The sequence below is a fragment of the Lepus europaeus genome, chromosome 15, assembly GCF_033115175.1.
Source record: "Lepus europaeus isolate LE1 chromosome 15, mLepTim1.pri, whole genome shotgun sequence".
Taxonomy (NCBI): domain Eukaryota; kingdom Metazoa; phylum Chordata; class Mammalia; order Lagomorpha; family Leporidae; genus Lepus; species Lepus europaeus.
Genome location: NC_084841.1, coordinates 57,133,665 through 57,148,284, shown reverse-complemented (window position 1 = coordinate 57,148,284; position 14,620 = coordinate 57,133,665). Strand labels below are relative to the sequence as shown.

General features: G+C 39.9%; 1 protein-coding gene across 4 annotated transcripts in view; it reads right to left on the bottom strand.

The window, feature by feature from the left end:
• LOC133774486 (general transcription factor IIH subunit 2) overlaps positions 1-13,347 on the bottom strand; it is a 32,231-nt gene extending 18,884 nt beyond the window's left edge. For all 4 annotated transcript variants that reach the window (XR_009868078.1, XM_062212219.1, XM_062212220.1 and 1 more), the window contains exons 1-11: positions 13,263-13,347; positions 11,941-12,018; positions 11,583-11,619; positions 11,262-11,348; positions 10,247-10,297; positions 9,895-9,949; positions 8,264-8,369; positions 6,322-6,412; positions 6,079-6,166; positions 4,798-4,905; positions 1,950-2,013 (exon numbers count right to left, since the gene is read on the bottom strand). Coding sequence is in view for 3 of the 4 variants with exons in the window: in XM_062212219.1 (XP_062068203.1) it covers positions 1,950-2,013; positions 4,798-4,905; positions 6,079-6,166; positions 6,322-6,412; positions 8,264-8,369; positions 9,895-9,949; positions 10,247-10,297; positions 11,262-11,348; positions 11,583-11,619; positions 11,941-12,018; positions 13,263-13,318 (821 nt within the window). In the remaining variant the exon portion in view is untranslated. The remainder of the gene's footprint in view (positions 1-1,949; positions 2,014-4,797; positions 4,906-6,078; positions 6,167-6,321; positions 6,413-8,263; positions 8,370-9,894; positions 9,950-10,246; positions 10,298-11,261; positions 11,349-11,582; positions 11,620-11,940; positions 12,019-13,262) is intronic.
• Positions 13,348-14,620: the final 1,273 nt, after the last annotated feature.

The following is a 14,620-nucleotide window of genomic DNA, read 5'->3' as shown; positions in this document are numbered from 1 at the left end:
CCTCCACTGCACTCCCTGGCCATAGCAGAGAGCTGGCCTGGAAGAGGGGCAACCAGGACAGAATCCAGCGCCCCGACCGGGACTAGAACCCGGGGTGCCGGCACCGCTAGGCTGAGGATTAGCCTGTTGAACCACGGCGCCGGCCATGTATTTGAAAGATTTACAGCGAGAAAAAGAAAGAAGTCTTCCATCCGCTGGTTCACTCACCAAATAGTCACAACAGCTGGTGCTGAACCCATCTGAAGCCAGGAGCTATTTCTGTGTCTCCTATGTGGAGACAAGGGATCCCCAAGGACTTGAGCCATCCTCTGCTGCTTTTCCAAGTGCATTAGCAGGGAGCTGGATCAGAAGTGGAGGAGCTGGGACTTGAACCAGTACCCATATGGGATGCCGGCGCTGCAGGCCAGGGCTTTAACCCACTGGGCCACAGTGTCAGCCCGGCTTCATAATTTTTTATGGGATCTCAGATACTGTGAATTTTACCTTCCTTTGGGTGTTGGCTTTTTAAAACTTCCCTAAATATTTGGGCTTTGTTATGTAATACTATACTTAAGTAACTTGGAAACAGTTTGATCTGTTCAAACCTTGCTTTTAAGCACTGTAACTCTGGTTAAGAGTACTCATCAATCTCGAGTTAATTTGGTTCCATCACTGTGAACTCTGTTCAAAGCTTGTCATGTTAACATCTTCCCACAGACTGATGAGAATATGAACTACTCCCTGTCTATGTGAGCTCTGGGATTATTCTGCCTGCTGCAGTACACAGTTGTTTCCTTACTTCCAGAAGGTTCATCGTGCTGACCAATACCGAGCTGTGACTTAAGGGCAAGTCTCTATAGATCTCCAGACAGTTCTCTCTCTCTCTCTGCAGCTCTTTCCTTCCAGGTACTCTGCCCTGCAACATCACAGCCATCTCAGCTTCCCCAAACTTAAAGGAGCAAACTGTGTTCCTTTAACTTAGCAGGACTCCCAGGCTCTGCAGGATAACCTGGAAACTCTGGGTGCTGGCAGTAAGCCAGTGCACCCACAGGTTCCACCTCATTTGTTTCCCTTCTTTCAGGGATCCAAACCATTGCTTAGGTGTTTTTTCTGCCTTTTTAGCAATAAGGTAAATCTAATCCCTGTTAAATGTTCATAGCTGGAGACAGAAATCTTGCCTGTGAATTTTTAGAATTACTTTTTTACCTTCGTTGTACAATTTTGTAAAATGTAAAGCTCTGGGGGGCTGGCGTTGTGACGTAGTGGGTTTAGATGCCGCCTGTGATGCTGGCATCCTATATGGATGCTGGTTCAGGTACCAGTTGCTCTACTCTTGACCCAGCTCCCTTTCAATGGCTTGAGAGAAGCAACAGAGGATGGCCCAACTGTTTGGGCACCTACCACCCACTTGGGCCACCTGGATGAAGCTCCTGGCTCTGCTGTGGCCATCTGAAGAGTGAACTAATGGATGGATGATTTCTCCCTGTCTCTCCCTCCCTCTCTGTAACTTTGACTTTCCAAATATATAAATAAATCTTTAAAAACAAAAAAGAAAAATACAAAGCTCTGAAGTTAAAACAACAGTTCATAAAATATTAGGGTATACTCCTTTGCCTTTCCCCACACACTCACCAAGAGAAACATCTTTTTGTTCTAGTTTTACTTTCTATTTCTACGGCTATTGTTTTTATCAGCAAGGTAAACAAGTGTATCTACTCACACATATCCACTTATTAGATGACTAGTAACATACTGTGCACTTCTCCCCACCTTGCTGCTTCACTAAGCAATATACCTTGATGATCACTGCACAGAAGCATTTGGGGATAATCCTCGCTCTTTGTCATAGCTACACAGAAGGGAATCTTTCGTAGAAGCCATTACCCTTCAAGCCTACCCTTTCAATTTGTACTTAGAGGATGGAATTCAAAACAGAGCTTATTATTGACAATTTCAAGGTCTTTACTTACGCCATGCTGAAAGAGGGTTTTGCATCTTGATCAGACAAAGAAGCAATGGTGTGCTGGGGAAATCCTTCATAGAAGAAAATATATTACTTTCTTTTCCCAAGCAAAGAGCAAAATTCTAAGACAAAAAACTAAAATGGTTCTACCAGAAGGTCAACAAAGCTGTACAAAATCTCCCTATCTTGCCTCTTCGACATAGTCATACATGCTTATTATATAACATGAGGAAATTCACTACATTTCCATGCCAGAAGAAAAAGGAGATGAAACAGGGAAAATATCTCTCTGTAAGCAGGACTTCAGATTCTAATGTTTATATTTTCTAATTGAATAACAACACTTTTTTTAAAAAAGATTTATTAATTTGAAAGGCAGGTTATGGTGAAAGGGAGCAGAGAAGAGAGAGACCTTTTATCCACTGGTCCACTCTCCAAATAGCCACAACATCTGGAGCTGGGCCACGCTGAAGCCAGGAGCCGCTTGTGGGTCTCCAATGTAGGTGGCAGGGCCCAAGCACATGGATATCTTTTGCTAATTTCCCAGGCATATGAGCAGGGAGCTGGACCAGAAGTGAAGCAACTGGGACTCAAATCAGCAACCACATGGGATGCCAGCATCGCAGGTAGCTGTGTCACAGCACTGGCCACCAACACCACTTTTAAAAAGAAAAGTTTGGGGACCAGCATTGTGGCATGGAAGGGTAAGCTGCTGCTTGTGATGGCAGCAAACCACACTGGAGTGTCAGTCTGAGTCCCAGCTCTACATCTCCCCACTCAGGTGCCTGGGAAGGCAGTGGAAGATGGTCCAACTGCTTGGGCCTCTGCCACCCATGTGAGAGACCCAGATGGAATTCCTGGCTTCTAGCTCCAACCTGACCCAGATCTGGCTGTTAAGGTCATTCAGGGAGTGAACCAGAGGATGAAAGATCTCTCCATCACTCTAGCCTTCAAATCAATCAATCTTTAAAAAAGAAAAAGTTTGGGGGCCGAGGCTGTGGCATAGCAGGTAAAGCTGCCAGCCACAGTGCTGGCATCCCATATAGGCGCCTGTTCAAGTCCCAGCTGCTCTACTTCTGATCCAGCTCTCTGCTATGGCCTGGGAAAGCAGTAGAAGATGGCCCAAGTGCTTGGGCCCCTGCACCCACGTGGGAGACCTGGAAGAAGTTCCTAGCTCCTGGCTTCAGACTGGTGCAGCTCTGGCAGTTGCGGCCATCTGGGGAGCGAAACAGGGGATGGAAGACCTTTCTCTCTATCTCTCTCTCTCTGCCTCTCTGTAACTTTGCCTTTCAAATAAACAAATAAATCTTAAAAAAGAAAAAGTTTGTAATTTTTGTATCATTTCTGACTGAACTGAAGCTTATATTACAGTCACTTTAGCATACATTACATCACATTTTCACTGCACCACAGCAGCACATACCTCTGTGCTTAAATTTTAGAAAGTCCAAGCCCTTCATGTATTTTATTTTTCATGTATAATTTTTAATGGTAAATATGTTCAGATAAAGCAGAAACCATTAAAAAGATTACATAAAAGTTAATGCATGTATCTTTATGTATCAAAACAAAGGAAAAGCAGGAAAATAATTGGAAAATATTTTTATCAGCTGACTAAGACTTGATATTCCTAAAGGACTCTAACAAATCAATCTGAAAAATAAATTATAGATTATAAGTTTAAATAATATCTATAAGAAGGGGTAAAGAAATGTATCAGTGGGGCCGGCGCCGTGGCTCACTTGGTTAATCCTCTGCCTTCGGTGCTGGCATCCCATATGGGCACCGGGTTCTAGTCCCGGTTGGTCCTCTTCCAGTCCAGCTCTCTGCTGTGGCCCGGGAAGGCAGTGGAAGATGGCCCAAGTGCTTGGGCCCTGCATCCGCGTGGGAGACCAGGAGTAAGCACCTGGCTCCTGGCTTCGGATCGGCGCAGCGCACCGGCCGTAGCGGCCATTTGGGGGGTTAATCAACAGAAGTAAGACCTTTCTCTCTGTTTCTGTGTCTCTCTCTCTCACTGTCTAACTCTGCTTGTCAAAAAAAAAAAAAAGAAAAAAAGAAAAAGAAATGTATCAGTAAAAAAAAAAAAAGATTATCACTAAGTCAAATAAGGTTAGTCAACACAGTACCTAAAATGTATTCAATGTTTACATTAAGCATTATTCTAATATGTCATCTATATTAATTCTATCTCTGCCACACACAATCAGATAAATACTATATCATTTTATAGATGAGTAAACAGAAAAAGGTGGACCACTGAGAAAACATAAAAGGCCAAAAACAAGATGAAAAAGCCTTCTACCTCACTAACAAACACAATTTATTTCATAGTTTTTTTTAAAGTTGGTCTTCTTTTTCAATGTAAATATAAATGCTCATCATGAAATTTTTGGAAAATGAGGAAAATGAAATATTTTTAAAATAATCTGAAACTAATCATTCTCTTTCCCCTGAAGGAAATCACTTGGAGTCCTTTGGTATGCTTATCTGGAACATTTGTCTGCATAGTTTGTACAACATAACTTTAATCATACAGTACAGAGGATTTTGAAGCTTATTTTTTAAAATTCCTTAACAAAAGTATTTTTCTATAAACACTGTCTTTGTATATTTCTTTCTTTTACAATACAGAAAGCCGGTAGTGTTCTCTGGGTGACAGGATTAATTATTTTAATCCTCTTTATACTTCTCTGCACTTTCCAAAATTCTTTCAATAATCTTTTTTTCTAATTATCATTAAAAAAAGAAATTCCTAAGAGTTAAAAATTGAAACTTGTGCAAATTAAAACAAACAGCTTAGTTTGAGCAAATAAACATACTTTTTAAATCCTATTTTAAAGTAAGAAAACACTTACCCATCCGAATAAGTGAGCATTCAGAACTTGAGCTGGCAGGAGGTGGGCTAACATGATGTGTCAGCAGTTCCTTGTAATGGCTTTCATCCAAAATAACATGGTATGTGCCTAACAAGAGGAAAAGCAACCCAAGAAAAATCAATCAGGTTTGCAGGCACAACAATGAATTGCAATGTCTATGTAATGCAGTAGAATTTTTGTCATCAAAATGTGTAACATTTTCTTCTTTTTTTTTTTTTTTTTTCTTTTGACAGGCAGAGTTAGACAGTGAGAGTGAGAGTGAGAGTGAGAGAGAGAGAGAGAGAGAGAGAGAAAGGTCTTCCTTCCGTTGGTTCACCCCTCCAATGGCCGCCACGGCTGGCGCACTGCGTTGATCTGAAGCCAGGAGCCAGGTGCTTCAACCTGGTCTCCCTTGCGGGTGCAGGGCCCAAGCACTTGGGCCATCTTCCACTGCCTTCCTGAGCCACAGCAGAGAGCTGGCCTGGAAGAGGAGCAACAGGGACAGAATCCCGCGCCCCAACCGGGACTAGAACCTGGAGTGCCAGCGCCACAGGCAGAGGATTAGCCTAGTGCCAGCCCAACATTTTCAAAATAACAATTTAAGCTACATTATTGCTTAAGCTTATTTAAATAGTATCTCCAAATCAATTTTTCTAGGAATAGATGTAATTATAACAATAATTAAGGGCCGGCACCACAGCATAGCAGGTAAAGCAGTGCTTGTGGTGCTGGTATCCCACACGGGCACCAGTTAGTGTTCTGGATGCTCCACTTCCGGTCCAGCTCTCTGCTGTGGCCTGGGAAAGCAGTGGCAGATGGCTCAAGCCCTTGAGCCCCTGCACCCACATGGGAGACCCGGAAAAAGCTCCTGGCTCCTGGCTTCGGACCAGCCCATCTCTTGGGGGGGAGTGAATCAGTGAATGGAAGATCTTGTGCTCTCTCTCTCTCTCTGTAACTCTGCCTTTTAAATAAACAAACAAATCTTTAAAAAATAAATAACTCATTAAAACCAAGATACAAAATCTTCACAAAGTATTACACATGCTGAAAACTCCATTTTTCAAGAGTGTACTTCCTCAAACCCTGACACAACTACTGGTAATTCCTTCTATTTTGAAATTTCTTGTGAAATCAATGATATATTTGCCCATATTTTGGACTACTGAAAACAAATTCATTTCAGTTTAGTAGCATAAGAAGGATTAAAAGATCCTAATTTAATTCATAAGCGATTTCTTAAACAATAACTATGGATAAATACTGAATATATCAGATACATACCACCAGTTTCACGAGCAAGCACAGTGCAAACTCGAACCTCTGCAGACAATCCAATAATAGACACTCTAATTTTAGCTGCCTTTAGAGTCTTTATAAAATCCAGGTAAATGGAGAGTTTGAGGAGAAGAAAACAAATATTTTACGAATTAATGTATTTGAAAAATAAAGAATTCTCTGAAAAACAGTAATTAATAGAAAATTTTCTTTAATGCTGTAACTCTGGTGTTCACTTATTGTCTTTACCTTGATTAGATCATAAATGTTTGATGGGTCACAAGTTGTAAGGCTGCTAAAGATGATCAGAACTTCTCGACTTGTATGTCCTGGCATGTGTCTAAAGAAAGATAAAATATATTCCAATTAGGTGTAACCAATCATGGGCAAAAAATTCACCCAGACAGGATAGCACACATGGTTTACACAATTATACTACAGAATACCTTATTTGTTTCAGCATTGCAAGGATTCAATTGTGAGTCTAGTTTAAACATTTTAATGTAAATTTTCCTAAAATAAGATATGCACTTAAAAAATTATTCCCTATGGGGCCAGTACTTTGGCGTAGTGCTGGCGTCCAATATCGACGCCAGTTCGAATCCCAGCTACTCCACTTCCAATCAGCTTTCTGTAATGGTGTGGGAAAGCAATGGAAGATGGCCCAAGTCCTTGGACCCCTGAACCCACGTGGAAGACCCGGAAGATGCTCCTGGCTCTTGGTTTTGGATCGATCCACTTTCAGCCGTGTGGTCATTTGGGGAGTGAACCAGTGGATGGAAGACCTCTCTCTCTGCCTCTGCCTCTCTGTAATTCTGCCTTTCAAATAAATAAATAAATATTTTTAAAAAATTATTTCCTGAAATAAATATTTCAGGGGTATTTTCTTAAATAGATTGACAAGGTTCCTAACATCACAAAACTTATATTCTATTAAATTTATTTCATACAGTCTAAAGTGTAGATTCAAAAATACAATTATCACATATATCAACTTTAAGTTGTATATATATATGGTTTAATAACAGTAACATGGTTCTTTCTAAAGGACTGTAATTTAGCCTCATGATAATTCTTAGTCATAAAAATTATAAACATCAATTTCACATGCCATTAATTAAATAACTAAATGATAGTGTATAGGTTTTAAGACGTGGACAGCTGTTTTCCTGAGTACTAAATAGGAATTTCCATTATTCTGGGGACAGTTTCATCAGTTACAGCTTTCCTAATTATATTTTCATTGTTGGGCTCTTCATTTCTGTTCGCAGATCTTGGACTGTGCTTATCTTTAATATTGGTGTTACCTCCTTGTCTACTTCGAAACTAAAAAAATACAAAGTCTCAGCCAGGACAGATTATTCAAAAACAAAATATAAGAGCTTTAATTATATTGAATATTTTCTTTAGGCTCCTACCATATTCTACATAGTTAACTTGCAGGAAAAGCATGCAATTAATTTACTGACACATAGCAAGGTAAGTTAATAAATTTCAATAAAGGCATAACCAACTCACAATTAATATGATACACTAAATTTCACATGTAATTAATTTTTAATAGAATACTCCTCCATCAGCATATTTCTTCTGTACTGCTGATAATGCCTATAGTTTTATCATATTTTTGTAAAATCTTTCAGGATATAACTCACCTACTAAAATATAAATTACTAACCAACATCATAATTAACATCATACATAACATATCTTTCCTGCTTAATGATTTTATAATAACTGGGATGATGGCGCCCCACACTAACATATTATCATTTCATCTTAACTCATTAAAAAACTTCCAAATCCGGCCGGCGCTGTGGCTTAACAGGCTAATCCTCCACCTTGCGGCGCCGGCACACCAGGTTCTAGTCCCGGTTGGGGTGCCAGATTCTATCCCGGTTGCCCCTCTTCCAGGCCAGCTCTCTGCTATGGCCCGGGAAGGCAGTGGAGGATGGCCCAAGTCCTTGGGCCCTGCACCCGCATGGGAGACCAGGAGAAGCACCTGGCTCCTGGCTTCGGATCAGCGAGATGCGCCAGCCGCAGTGGCCATTGGAGAGTGAACCAATGGCAAAAAGGAAGACCTCTCTCTCTGTTTCTCTCTCACTATCCACTCTGTCAAAACAAACAAACAAACAAAAACAAACAAACAAAAAACTTCCAAATCAACTAGAAGTAAATGCAAAGTACTAACTTTAGAGTTTGCATGGCCATGCTTAAGGAATTATAAAGAGATGGTTCTCCATGACAGGTCATATCAACAGCTTTCTTTAGAGACGTTATATGTTTTCTTGGGTTTCCTAAAATACAAATAGAACCACTTTTAACAAAATATTACATATACATTACGGAAATTTACGCCTTTCCTAAAATTTATACATCTATGACGTTACAAAGGAGACCCCAGGGTGGACATTTGGCCCAACAGTTAAGATGCCACTTGAGATGCCCAAATCCCACACAGAAGTGTGGTTCAAGCCCTGGCTCCTCTGCCTCCATTACAGCTCCTTACTAATGCACACTGGGAGACAGCAAGTGATGGCTCAAGTACTCAGGTCCCTGACACCCATGTGACAGATCCAGACTAAGTTCCTGGCTCCTGGCTCCTGGCTCCTGGCTCAGGCCTAGTCTAGCCTTGGCTGTTGGGGAATAAATTAGCATTTGGGGAGTGAAACAGCAGATAGAAGATACCACACTCTCTCTCCCTTTCTGTCACTTTTTTTTTTTTCTGTAGATTTATTTGTTTATTTATTTGAAAGGCAGAGTTAGAGAGAGGCAGAGACAGAAAGTGAGAAAGAGTGAGAGAGGGGTCTTCCATCTGCTGATTCACTCCCCAAATGGCTGCAACAACTGGAGCTGGGCTGATCCGAAACCAGGAGCCAGGAACTTCTTCCAGGTCTCCCACACAAGTACAGGGGCCCAAGCACTTGGACCATCTTCTACTCCTTTCCCAGGCCATAGCAGAGAGCTACATCAGAAGTGGAGCAGTAGGCACTCAAGCTGGCGCCCATATAAGATGCTGGCAGTGCAGACAGTGGCTTCACCCACTATGCCACAGCACCAGCCTCTGCCATTATTATCTTTAAGATACTGAAATTGAGTGAAGTATGTGATGGAAGCAGAAAAATCAAATCACTAACAATGAGTACAATGTAATTTTTATGCTTTTTGCTTTGTAAATTACATGTTTAACTTTAAAAAAAATTAACTTGAAGATTAAGTGGATTGGGGCTGTTGTTGTGGCATAACAGGTAAGGTTACCACCTGTGATGTCGGCATCCCATGTGGGTGCTGGTTCGAGTATTGGATGCTCCACATCTGATCCAGTTTCCTGCTAATGGGCCTGGGAAAGCAGTGGAAAATGGCCCAAGTCTTTGAGCCCCGGCACCCACATGGGACACCTGGATGAAGCTCCTGGCTCGTGGCTTTGGCATAGCCCAGTCTTGGCTGTTGCAGCCACTTGGGGAGTGAACCAGCAGATGGAAAATCTCTGTGTCTCCTTCTCTCTCTGTAACTCTGACCTTCAAAATAAATACGTAAATCTTTAAAAAAATATTAAGTAGATTTCATCAATAATTACAGTAAGTTTATTTTACTATTTTCAGGACACAAATGGATAGATCTTAAAATATGTCTTAACATTCAATGGAATACTATTCAGCACTGTGCAGAACTCAATTTACTCTTACATCCCAAAAGTTAGGTGAGCGGCATTGCTAAGTGGCTTCACCTGGAGAGCAGAGACAGCCTTCACGTCAGTTACTTGACAGTCATACGAACAGGGCTACAAGGCCTAGAGTCCAACAGAGGTAACTTTACACGTACCTGAGAGTTCAGTCAGTTTTTCAGCTCTTTTACTCTTAGTAACAATTATTCCAATCTCAAAATAAAAACAAAAATGATGATTAACAGATTATTTCTTCTTGATAATAACATACAACACAATAAAAGTCACTATGAAAGAAATAAGCAACACGAGAAATTTTTCCTCAGTGTTTTTGACAAATTCAGCTATGAGCTCAGTGTACCTTAACTTGTAAAGTTACTTTGTTTTTCATTGATAAGTATTGTAGAAACTGGTACACAATGTGGATCACATCATAATCATATATTTAAAAACTATATTTGGGAACAAAACAGGAATTTAATTCCAAATTCTATTACTTTATCTACGTACCTGACTAATAGGATTTTGATCAAAATATTCCTCCACAAAGTATTCCAATAACTGTTTAAACAAAATAAAACAGAAATATTAGTTACAGGTAAAATAACAATAGAGAAAATGTCTGATTAGTGTTCTGTGAACTCTATCAAGCATCATTTCTCATGATTTTTAAGTTCAGAGATTGTGAAAAAAGTGTTCAACCATAAAAATATTAAGCAGCAAAAAACTTCCATTTGAAGCAGTGGTACAAGTTAGGTTTTACATGCTGGGCCCAGGGGTGGGTGTTTGGCACAGCAGTTAAGACACAGCTTTAGAAGCCTACATCCCCTACCAGAGTGCCTGTGCTGGCTCTTCTCCCAATACCAGCTATCTGCTAATGCACACCGTGGGAGACGGGCAGCAGGTGATGGCTCAAGTGCCTGGGTCCCTGCCTCCCACACTGGAGACCTGAATCAACTTCTAGGTTCTTGGCTTCAGCCTGGCCCAGTCCTGGCTTTGGCAGGCATTTGGGAAGTGAACCAGTAAATGGAAGCTCCCTCCCTGTCTCTCTGCCTTTCAATCAATCAATCAATCAATCAATCAAATAAATACTAACTAAATAAAAGTTGGGTCTAATTGGACGTGACAGAAATAATAAAATAAAAAATCCAATGCAGAAAGATGTGAGAATGAACAGAATTGATGGTGGGTTTTTAATTAGGAATAATATGAATATGTTTGTAAGCTGAGAAGACAGATTCAAGTAAGTCAAAGGAAAAGAATTAAAGAAAAGAATCAACTGAAAAACCAAGACTCTGACTTGGGGTGGAAGAGTAGAAACTAAAGGCATAAATAAGCAGCCTTCACTTTGTCATTTCCCTAAATAATCTGGCAGCACTTACCTACTTAACTATTGCTTATATTAACTGAAAACAAACCAACCCACATGCACACACACAAAAAAACTTTCGCATTCATAAAAAATTATTTTCGGAATCGAGTGTCATTTTCTTCATTTAGTGTAAATTTAAATGATTTTACTAACCTTTAAAGTACATGTCAGTCTATTAGGCTTTAAATCTTGGTCTTCCATTGTTCTTGATCCATCTACCACCACATAAAGGTGGCGCATCTATCAAAAAAGAAGACAATTCCCAAGTATGGATTTGACTAAGAAGTAAAATATTCACATATTTCAGTCATATTTACTTAATATATTTTAATACATAATTTATTACTTATATTTTAAGAGATTTTTATGTATTTTTAAATTTATGTTATTTTACTGTTGTTTCTTCCATTAAGTTGACAAATTTCTCTAATCCAAACTAGTTCTGTACCAGAAAAAAAAGCAATTATAACTTACCATTCCCAGTCGTACTTGTCCATGGTGCTCAAATACTCTGTTAAAATCATACAAATATTTTAATTGAATTGAATTGAACTGAATATCACATATGGTCCCCAAAACCAAAGCCTGTATTTTTAGTGAAGTAAATTCTTAACTTAAGGCATACATAAAGCTATAGGCATTGTGAACAGTCCATGAAGACCATTCCCCTGCTGCGCCAAGCCTGCATTGTGGGTTCCTTCCCATTCGGATAACCACAAGTCATTTTCCCTTAAACACACATGAAATTAAACACTGGTGGCTACAGGTGGACAGAAAGCCTTGAAGGAATGGTGTTCTACCTTGTGTAACACACTTAGCAAAGTTCACATACCTTTTCCTCTTTGCCTTGAAAAGAATGTCTTCTATTGTGGCTTTTAGTGATCCAGATTCATCTTCTTTAAGAATCTCCCTATAAGTAATAATTATTCGTTTGAAAAGATAAGCTAAAAAGATTAATGCAAGAGAACCAAAAACATAAACCCAGAGATCTGCACATGCAAATTCATAGCATTATTCACCATACCAAAAATTGTAAACAACCTAGATGTCAAACAAACCATGACAGATAAACAAAAATGTGGTATAACCATAAAATGGAATGCTTTTTAGGAATAAAGTACTAAAACATGCTACAACATGGATAAGCCTTAAAACCACTAAGTGAGGGGCCAGTATTGTGGCACAGCATGTAAAGCCACCGCCTGCAGTGCTGGCATCCCACATGGGGGCTGGTTCTAGTCTCGGCTGCTCCACTTCTGATCCAGCTCTCTGCTATGGCCTAGGAAAGCAGTGGAAGATGGCCCAAGTGCTTGGGCCCCTGCATCTGCATGGGAGACCCAGAGGAAGCTCCTGGCTCCTGGCTTCAGATCGATACAGCTCTGGCCGTCACAGCCGTCTTGGGAGTAAATCAGCAGATGGAAAATTTCTCCCTCTCTCTCTCTCTCTCTCTGGCTCTGCCTTTGCCTCTCTGTAACTCCGCCTTTCAAATAAATAAATAAATCTTAAAAACAAAAACAAAAACAAAAAAAACCTTGGCACAAGAGACCAATATGATTCGATTTATGTGAAATGCCTAGAGAAGGTAAATCTGCAGACAGAAAGCAGATCACTTATTGCTTAAGGGTAGAGGTGGGAATGGAATTAACTGTAAACGGGCATGAAGGATCTTGCTGGAGTGGTCAAAATGCTCTGAAACTGGATTATGGTGATGGTTGCACAGCTAGTAAATTTTCAAAAACCTCAAGAGTTGGGGCTGGCATTGTGGTGCCATAGGTTAAGCCACCGTCTGCAACACCAACATCCCACATGGGTGCTAGTTCAAGTCCCAGCTGCTCCACATCAAATCCAGATCCTTGCTAATGTGCCTGGGAAAGCAATAGAGGATGGCCCAAGTGCTTGGACCCCTGCACCCACGTGACAGACCTGGAGGAAGTTCCTGGCTCCTGGCTTCAGCCTGGCCCAGGCCCAGCCATTGCAGCCATTTCTGGAGTGACCCAGCAGATGGGACAATCTCTCTAATTCTGACTTATAAATAAATAAATCTTACCCCCAAAAAAGTCACTGAATTGTAGATCAAAAATGGGTGAATTTTAATATATGTAAAACATACTTCAATAATGTGTAAATGGAAAAGAGTAACAACACCCTGCTTACCATGTTCTTTCATAGCCTCCTTCCCATCGCTTGGTTCTTTCAGGCTCTTCATCCATTTTTTTAAAGCTGTAATATATTTTATATTCTGTAAAAACAATAGTTTTAAAAAAATGTATTATGAATATTTTTAATGTATTATATAGTTTATATTCCATAAAAACATTAGAACGTGAACTTTCTAAAGATGTTACAAAATGGATGCAATTTAAATTGAAAATTAAAGAGAGAAGTACATATTTAAAAAATCAGAATGCAAGTTCTTCTTTTCTGTAGCTTATTCAGTATTTGCTGTCAGATGAAAATATAAAATTCTCACGGAGCTCTTTTTCCCATTTCCAAGAAAGAATATGGCTATTCATGCACAATCTCGACCCCACAAAACATCTTCTACCATTTATAAAAAAATAAAAATGTCTTACAGATATGTTACAGAGTAAAATCCTGGAATTACAGGCCGTGGGTGTGGTGTGACCTAGGTAAGACTAGCCACAACTGATGATCAGTAGGCAGAGTGATGGATAAACAGAGATTTCCTGAGCGTGCTCTCCACATTTATGTGTCTCAATTCTCTCATAATGAAATGTTTAAAAGTGAAATGGTCATTTAGAAATGGGTAAATGCTATGGCTTCTAACTCACAAAAGGACACTGTATAGCTTCAGCTACTAAAAGACAAAAGAAGTATTTATTCAGCCATTCAATAAACAGGACAAATGGCTTCCTGTGGATGACAAGATTAAGGACGCCTGGCTTTTTGCTTCCTCATTCTTTTCTGTATGTTCATGTTATACTTACCCCTTTACTAATTAGAGATATAACTCGCGGTGGTGTATTAACCATAACCCAGTCATGCATATCCCCATAACTCACTTCTCCACCCTTTCCACGCAGGCCCTGGGTTTCCTTCTTCCATAAGCAAGGGACCAAAGGGATCTTAAGTGCCAAGACATTAAGGATAAAAGTGTATCTCCTGTCACTGTGATGAGGATCACAATGAAGACCTTACTCTGTTTACATCATTTCTACGGAAATGACGTTTAAAATCTAAAGAACTGACTTTGGGAATTAAAGTCTACTGACAAATTGGAGACTGCTTCTAAGGCATTACTGCTTCCTGTGAAATCTGCTATAGTCAGGTTATTAGCTTAAGTTCTGTATTATTGCTGGTGAATTTACGAAACACTCTGGGCTTTGTCATTGACTTGCTTCTTTCAGGAAATCTAGTGATCCAATCATTTTCCTGAAAATACCTAGAAGTGACTGTAATATCAGCACCTGTGCTGCTTCAATACTCTGAGTGCCTTGCAGGTGATGAAACTGAGTATTTGGATCCTCCTTTATGTTTTCTGTAGTTATGTG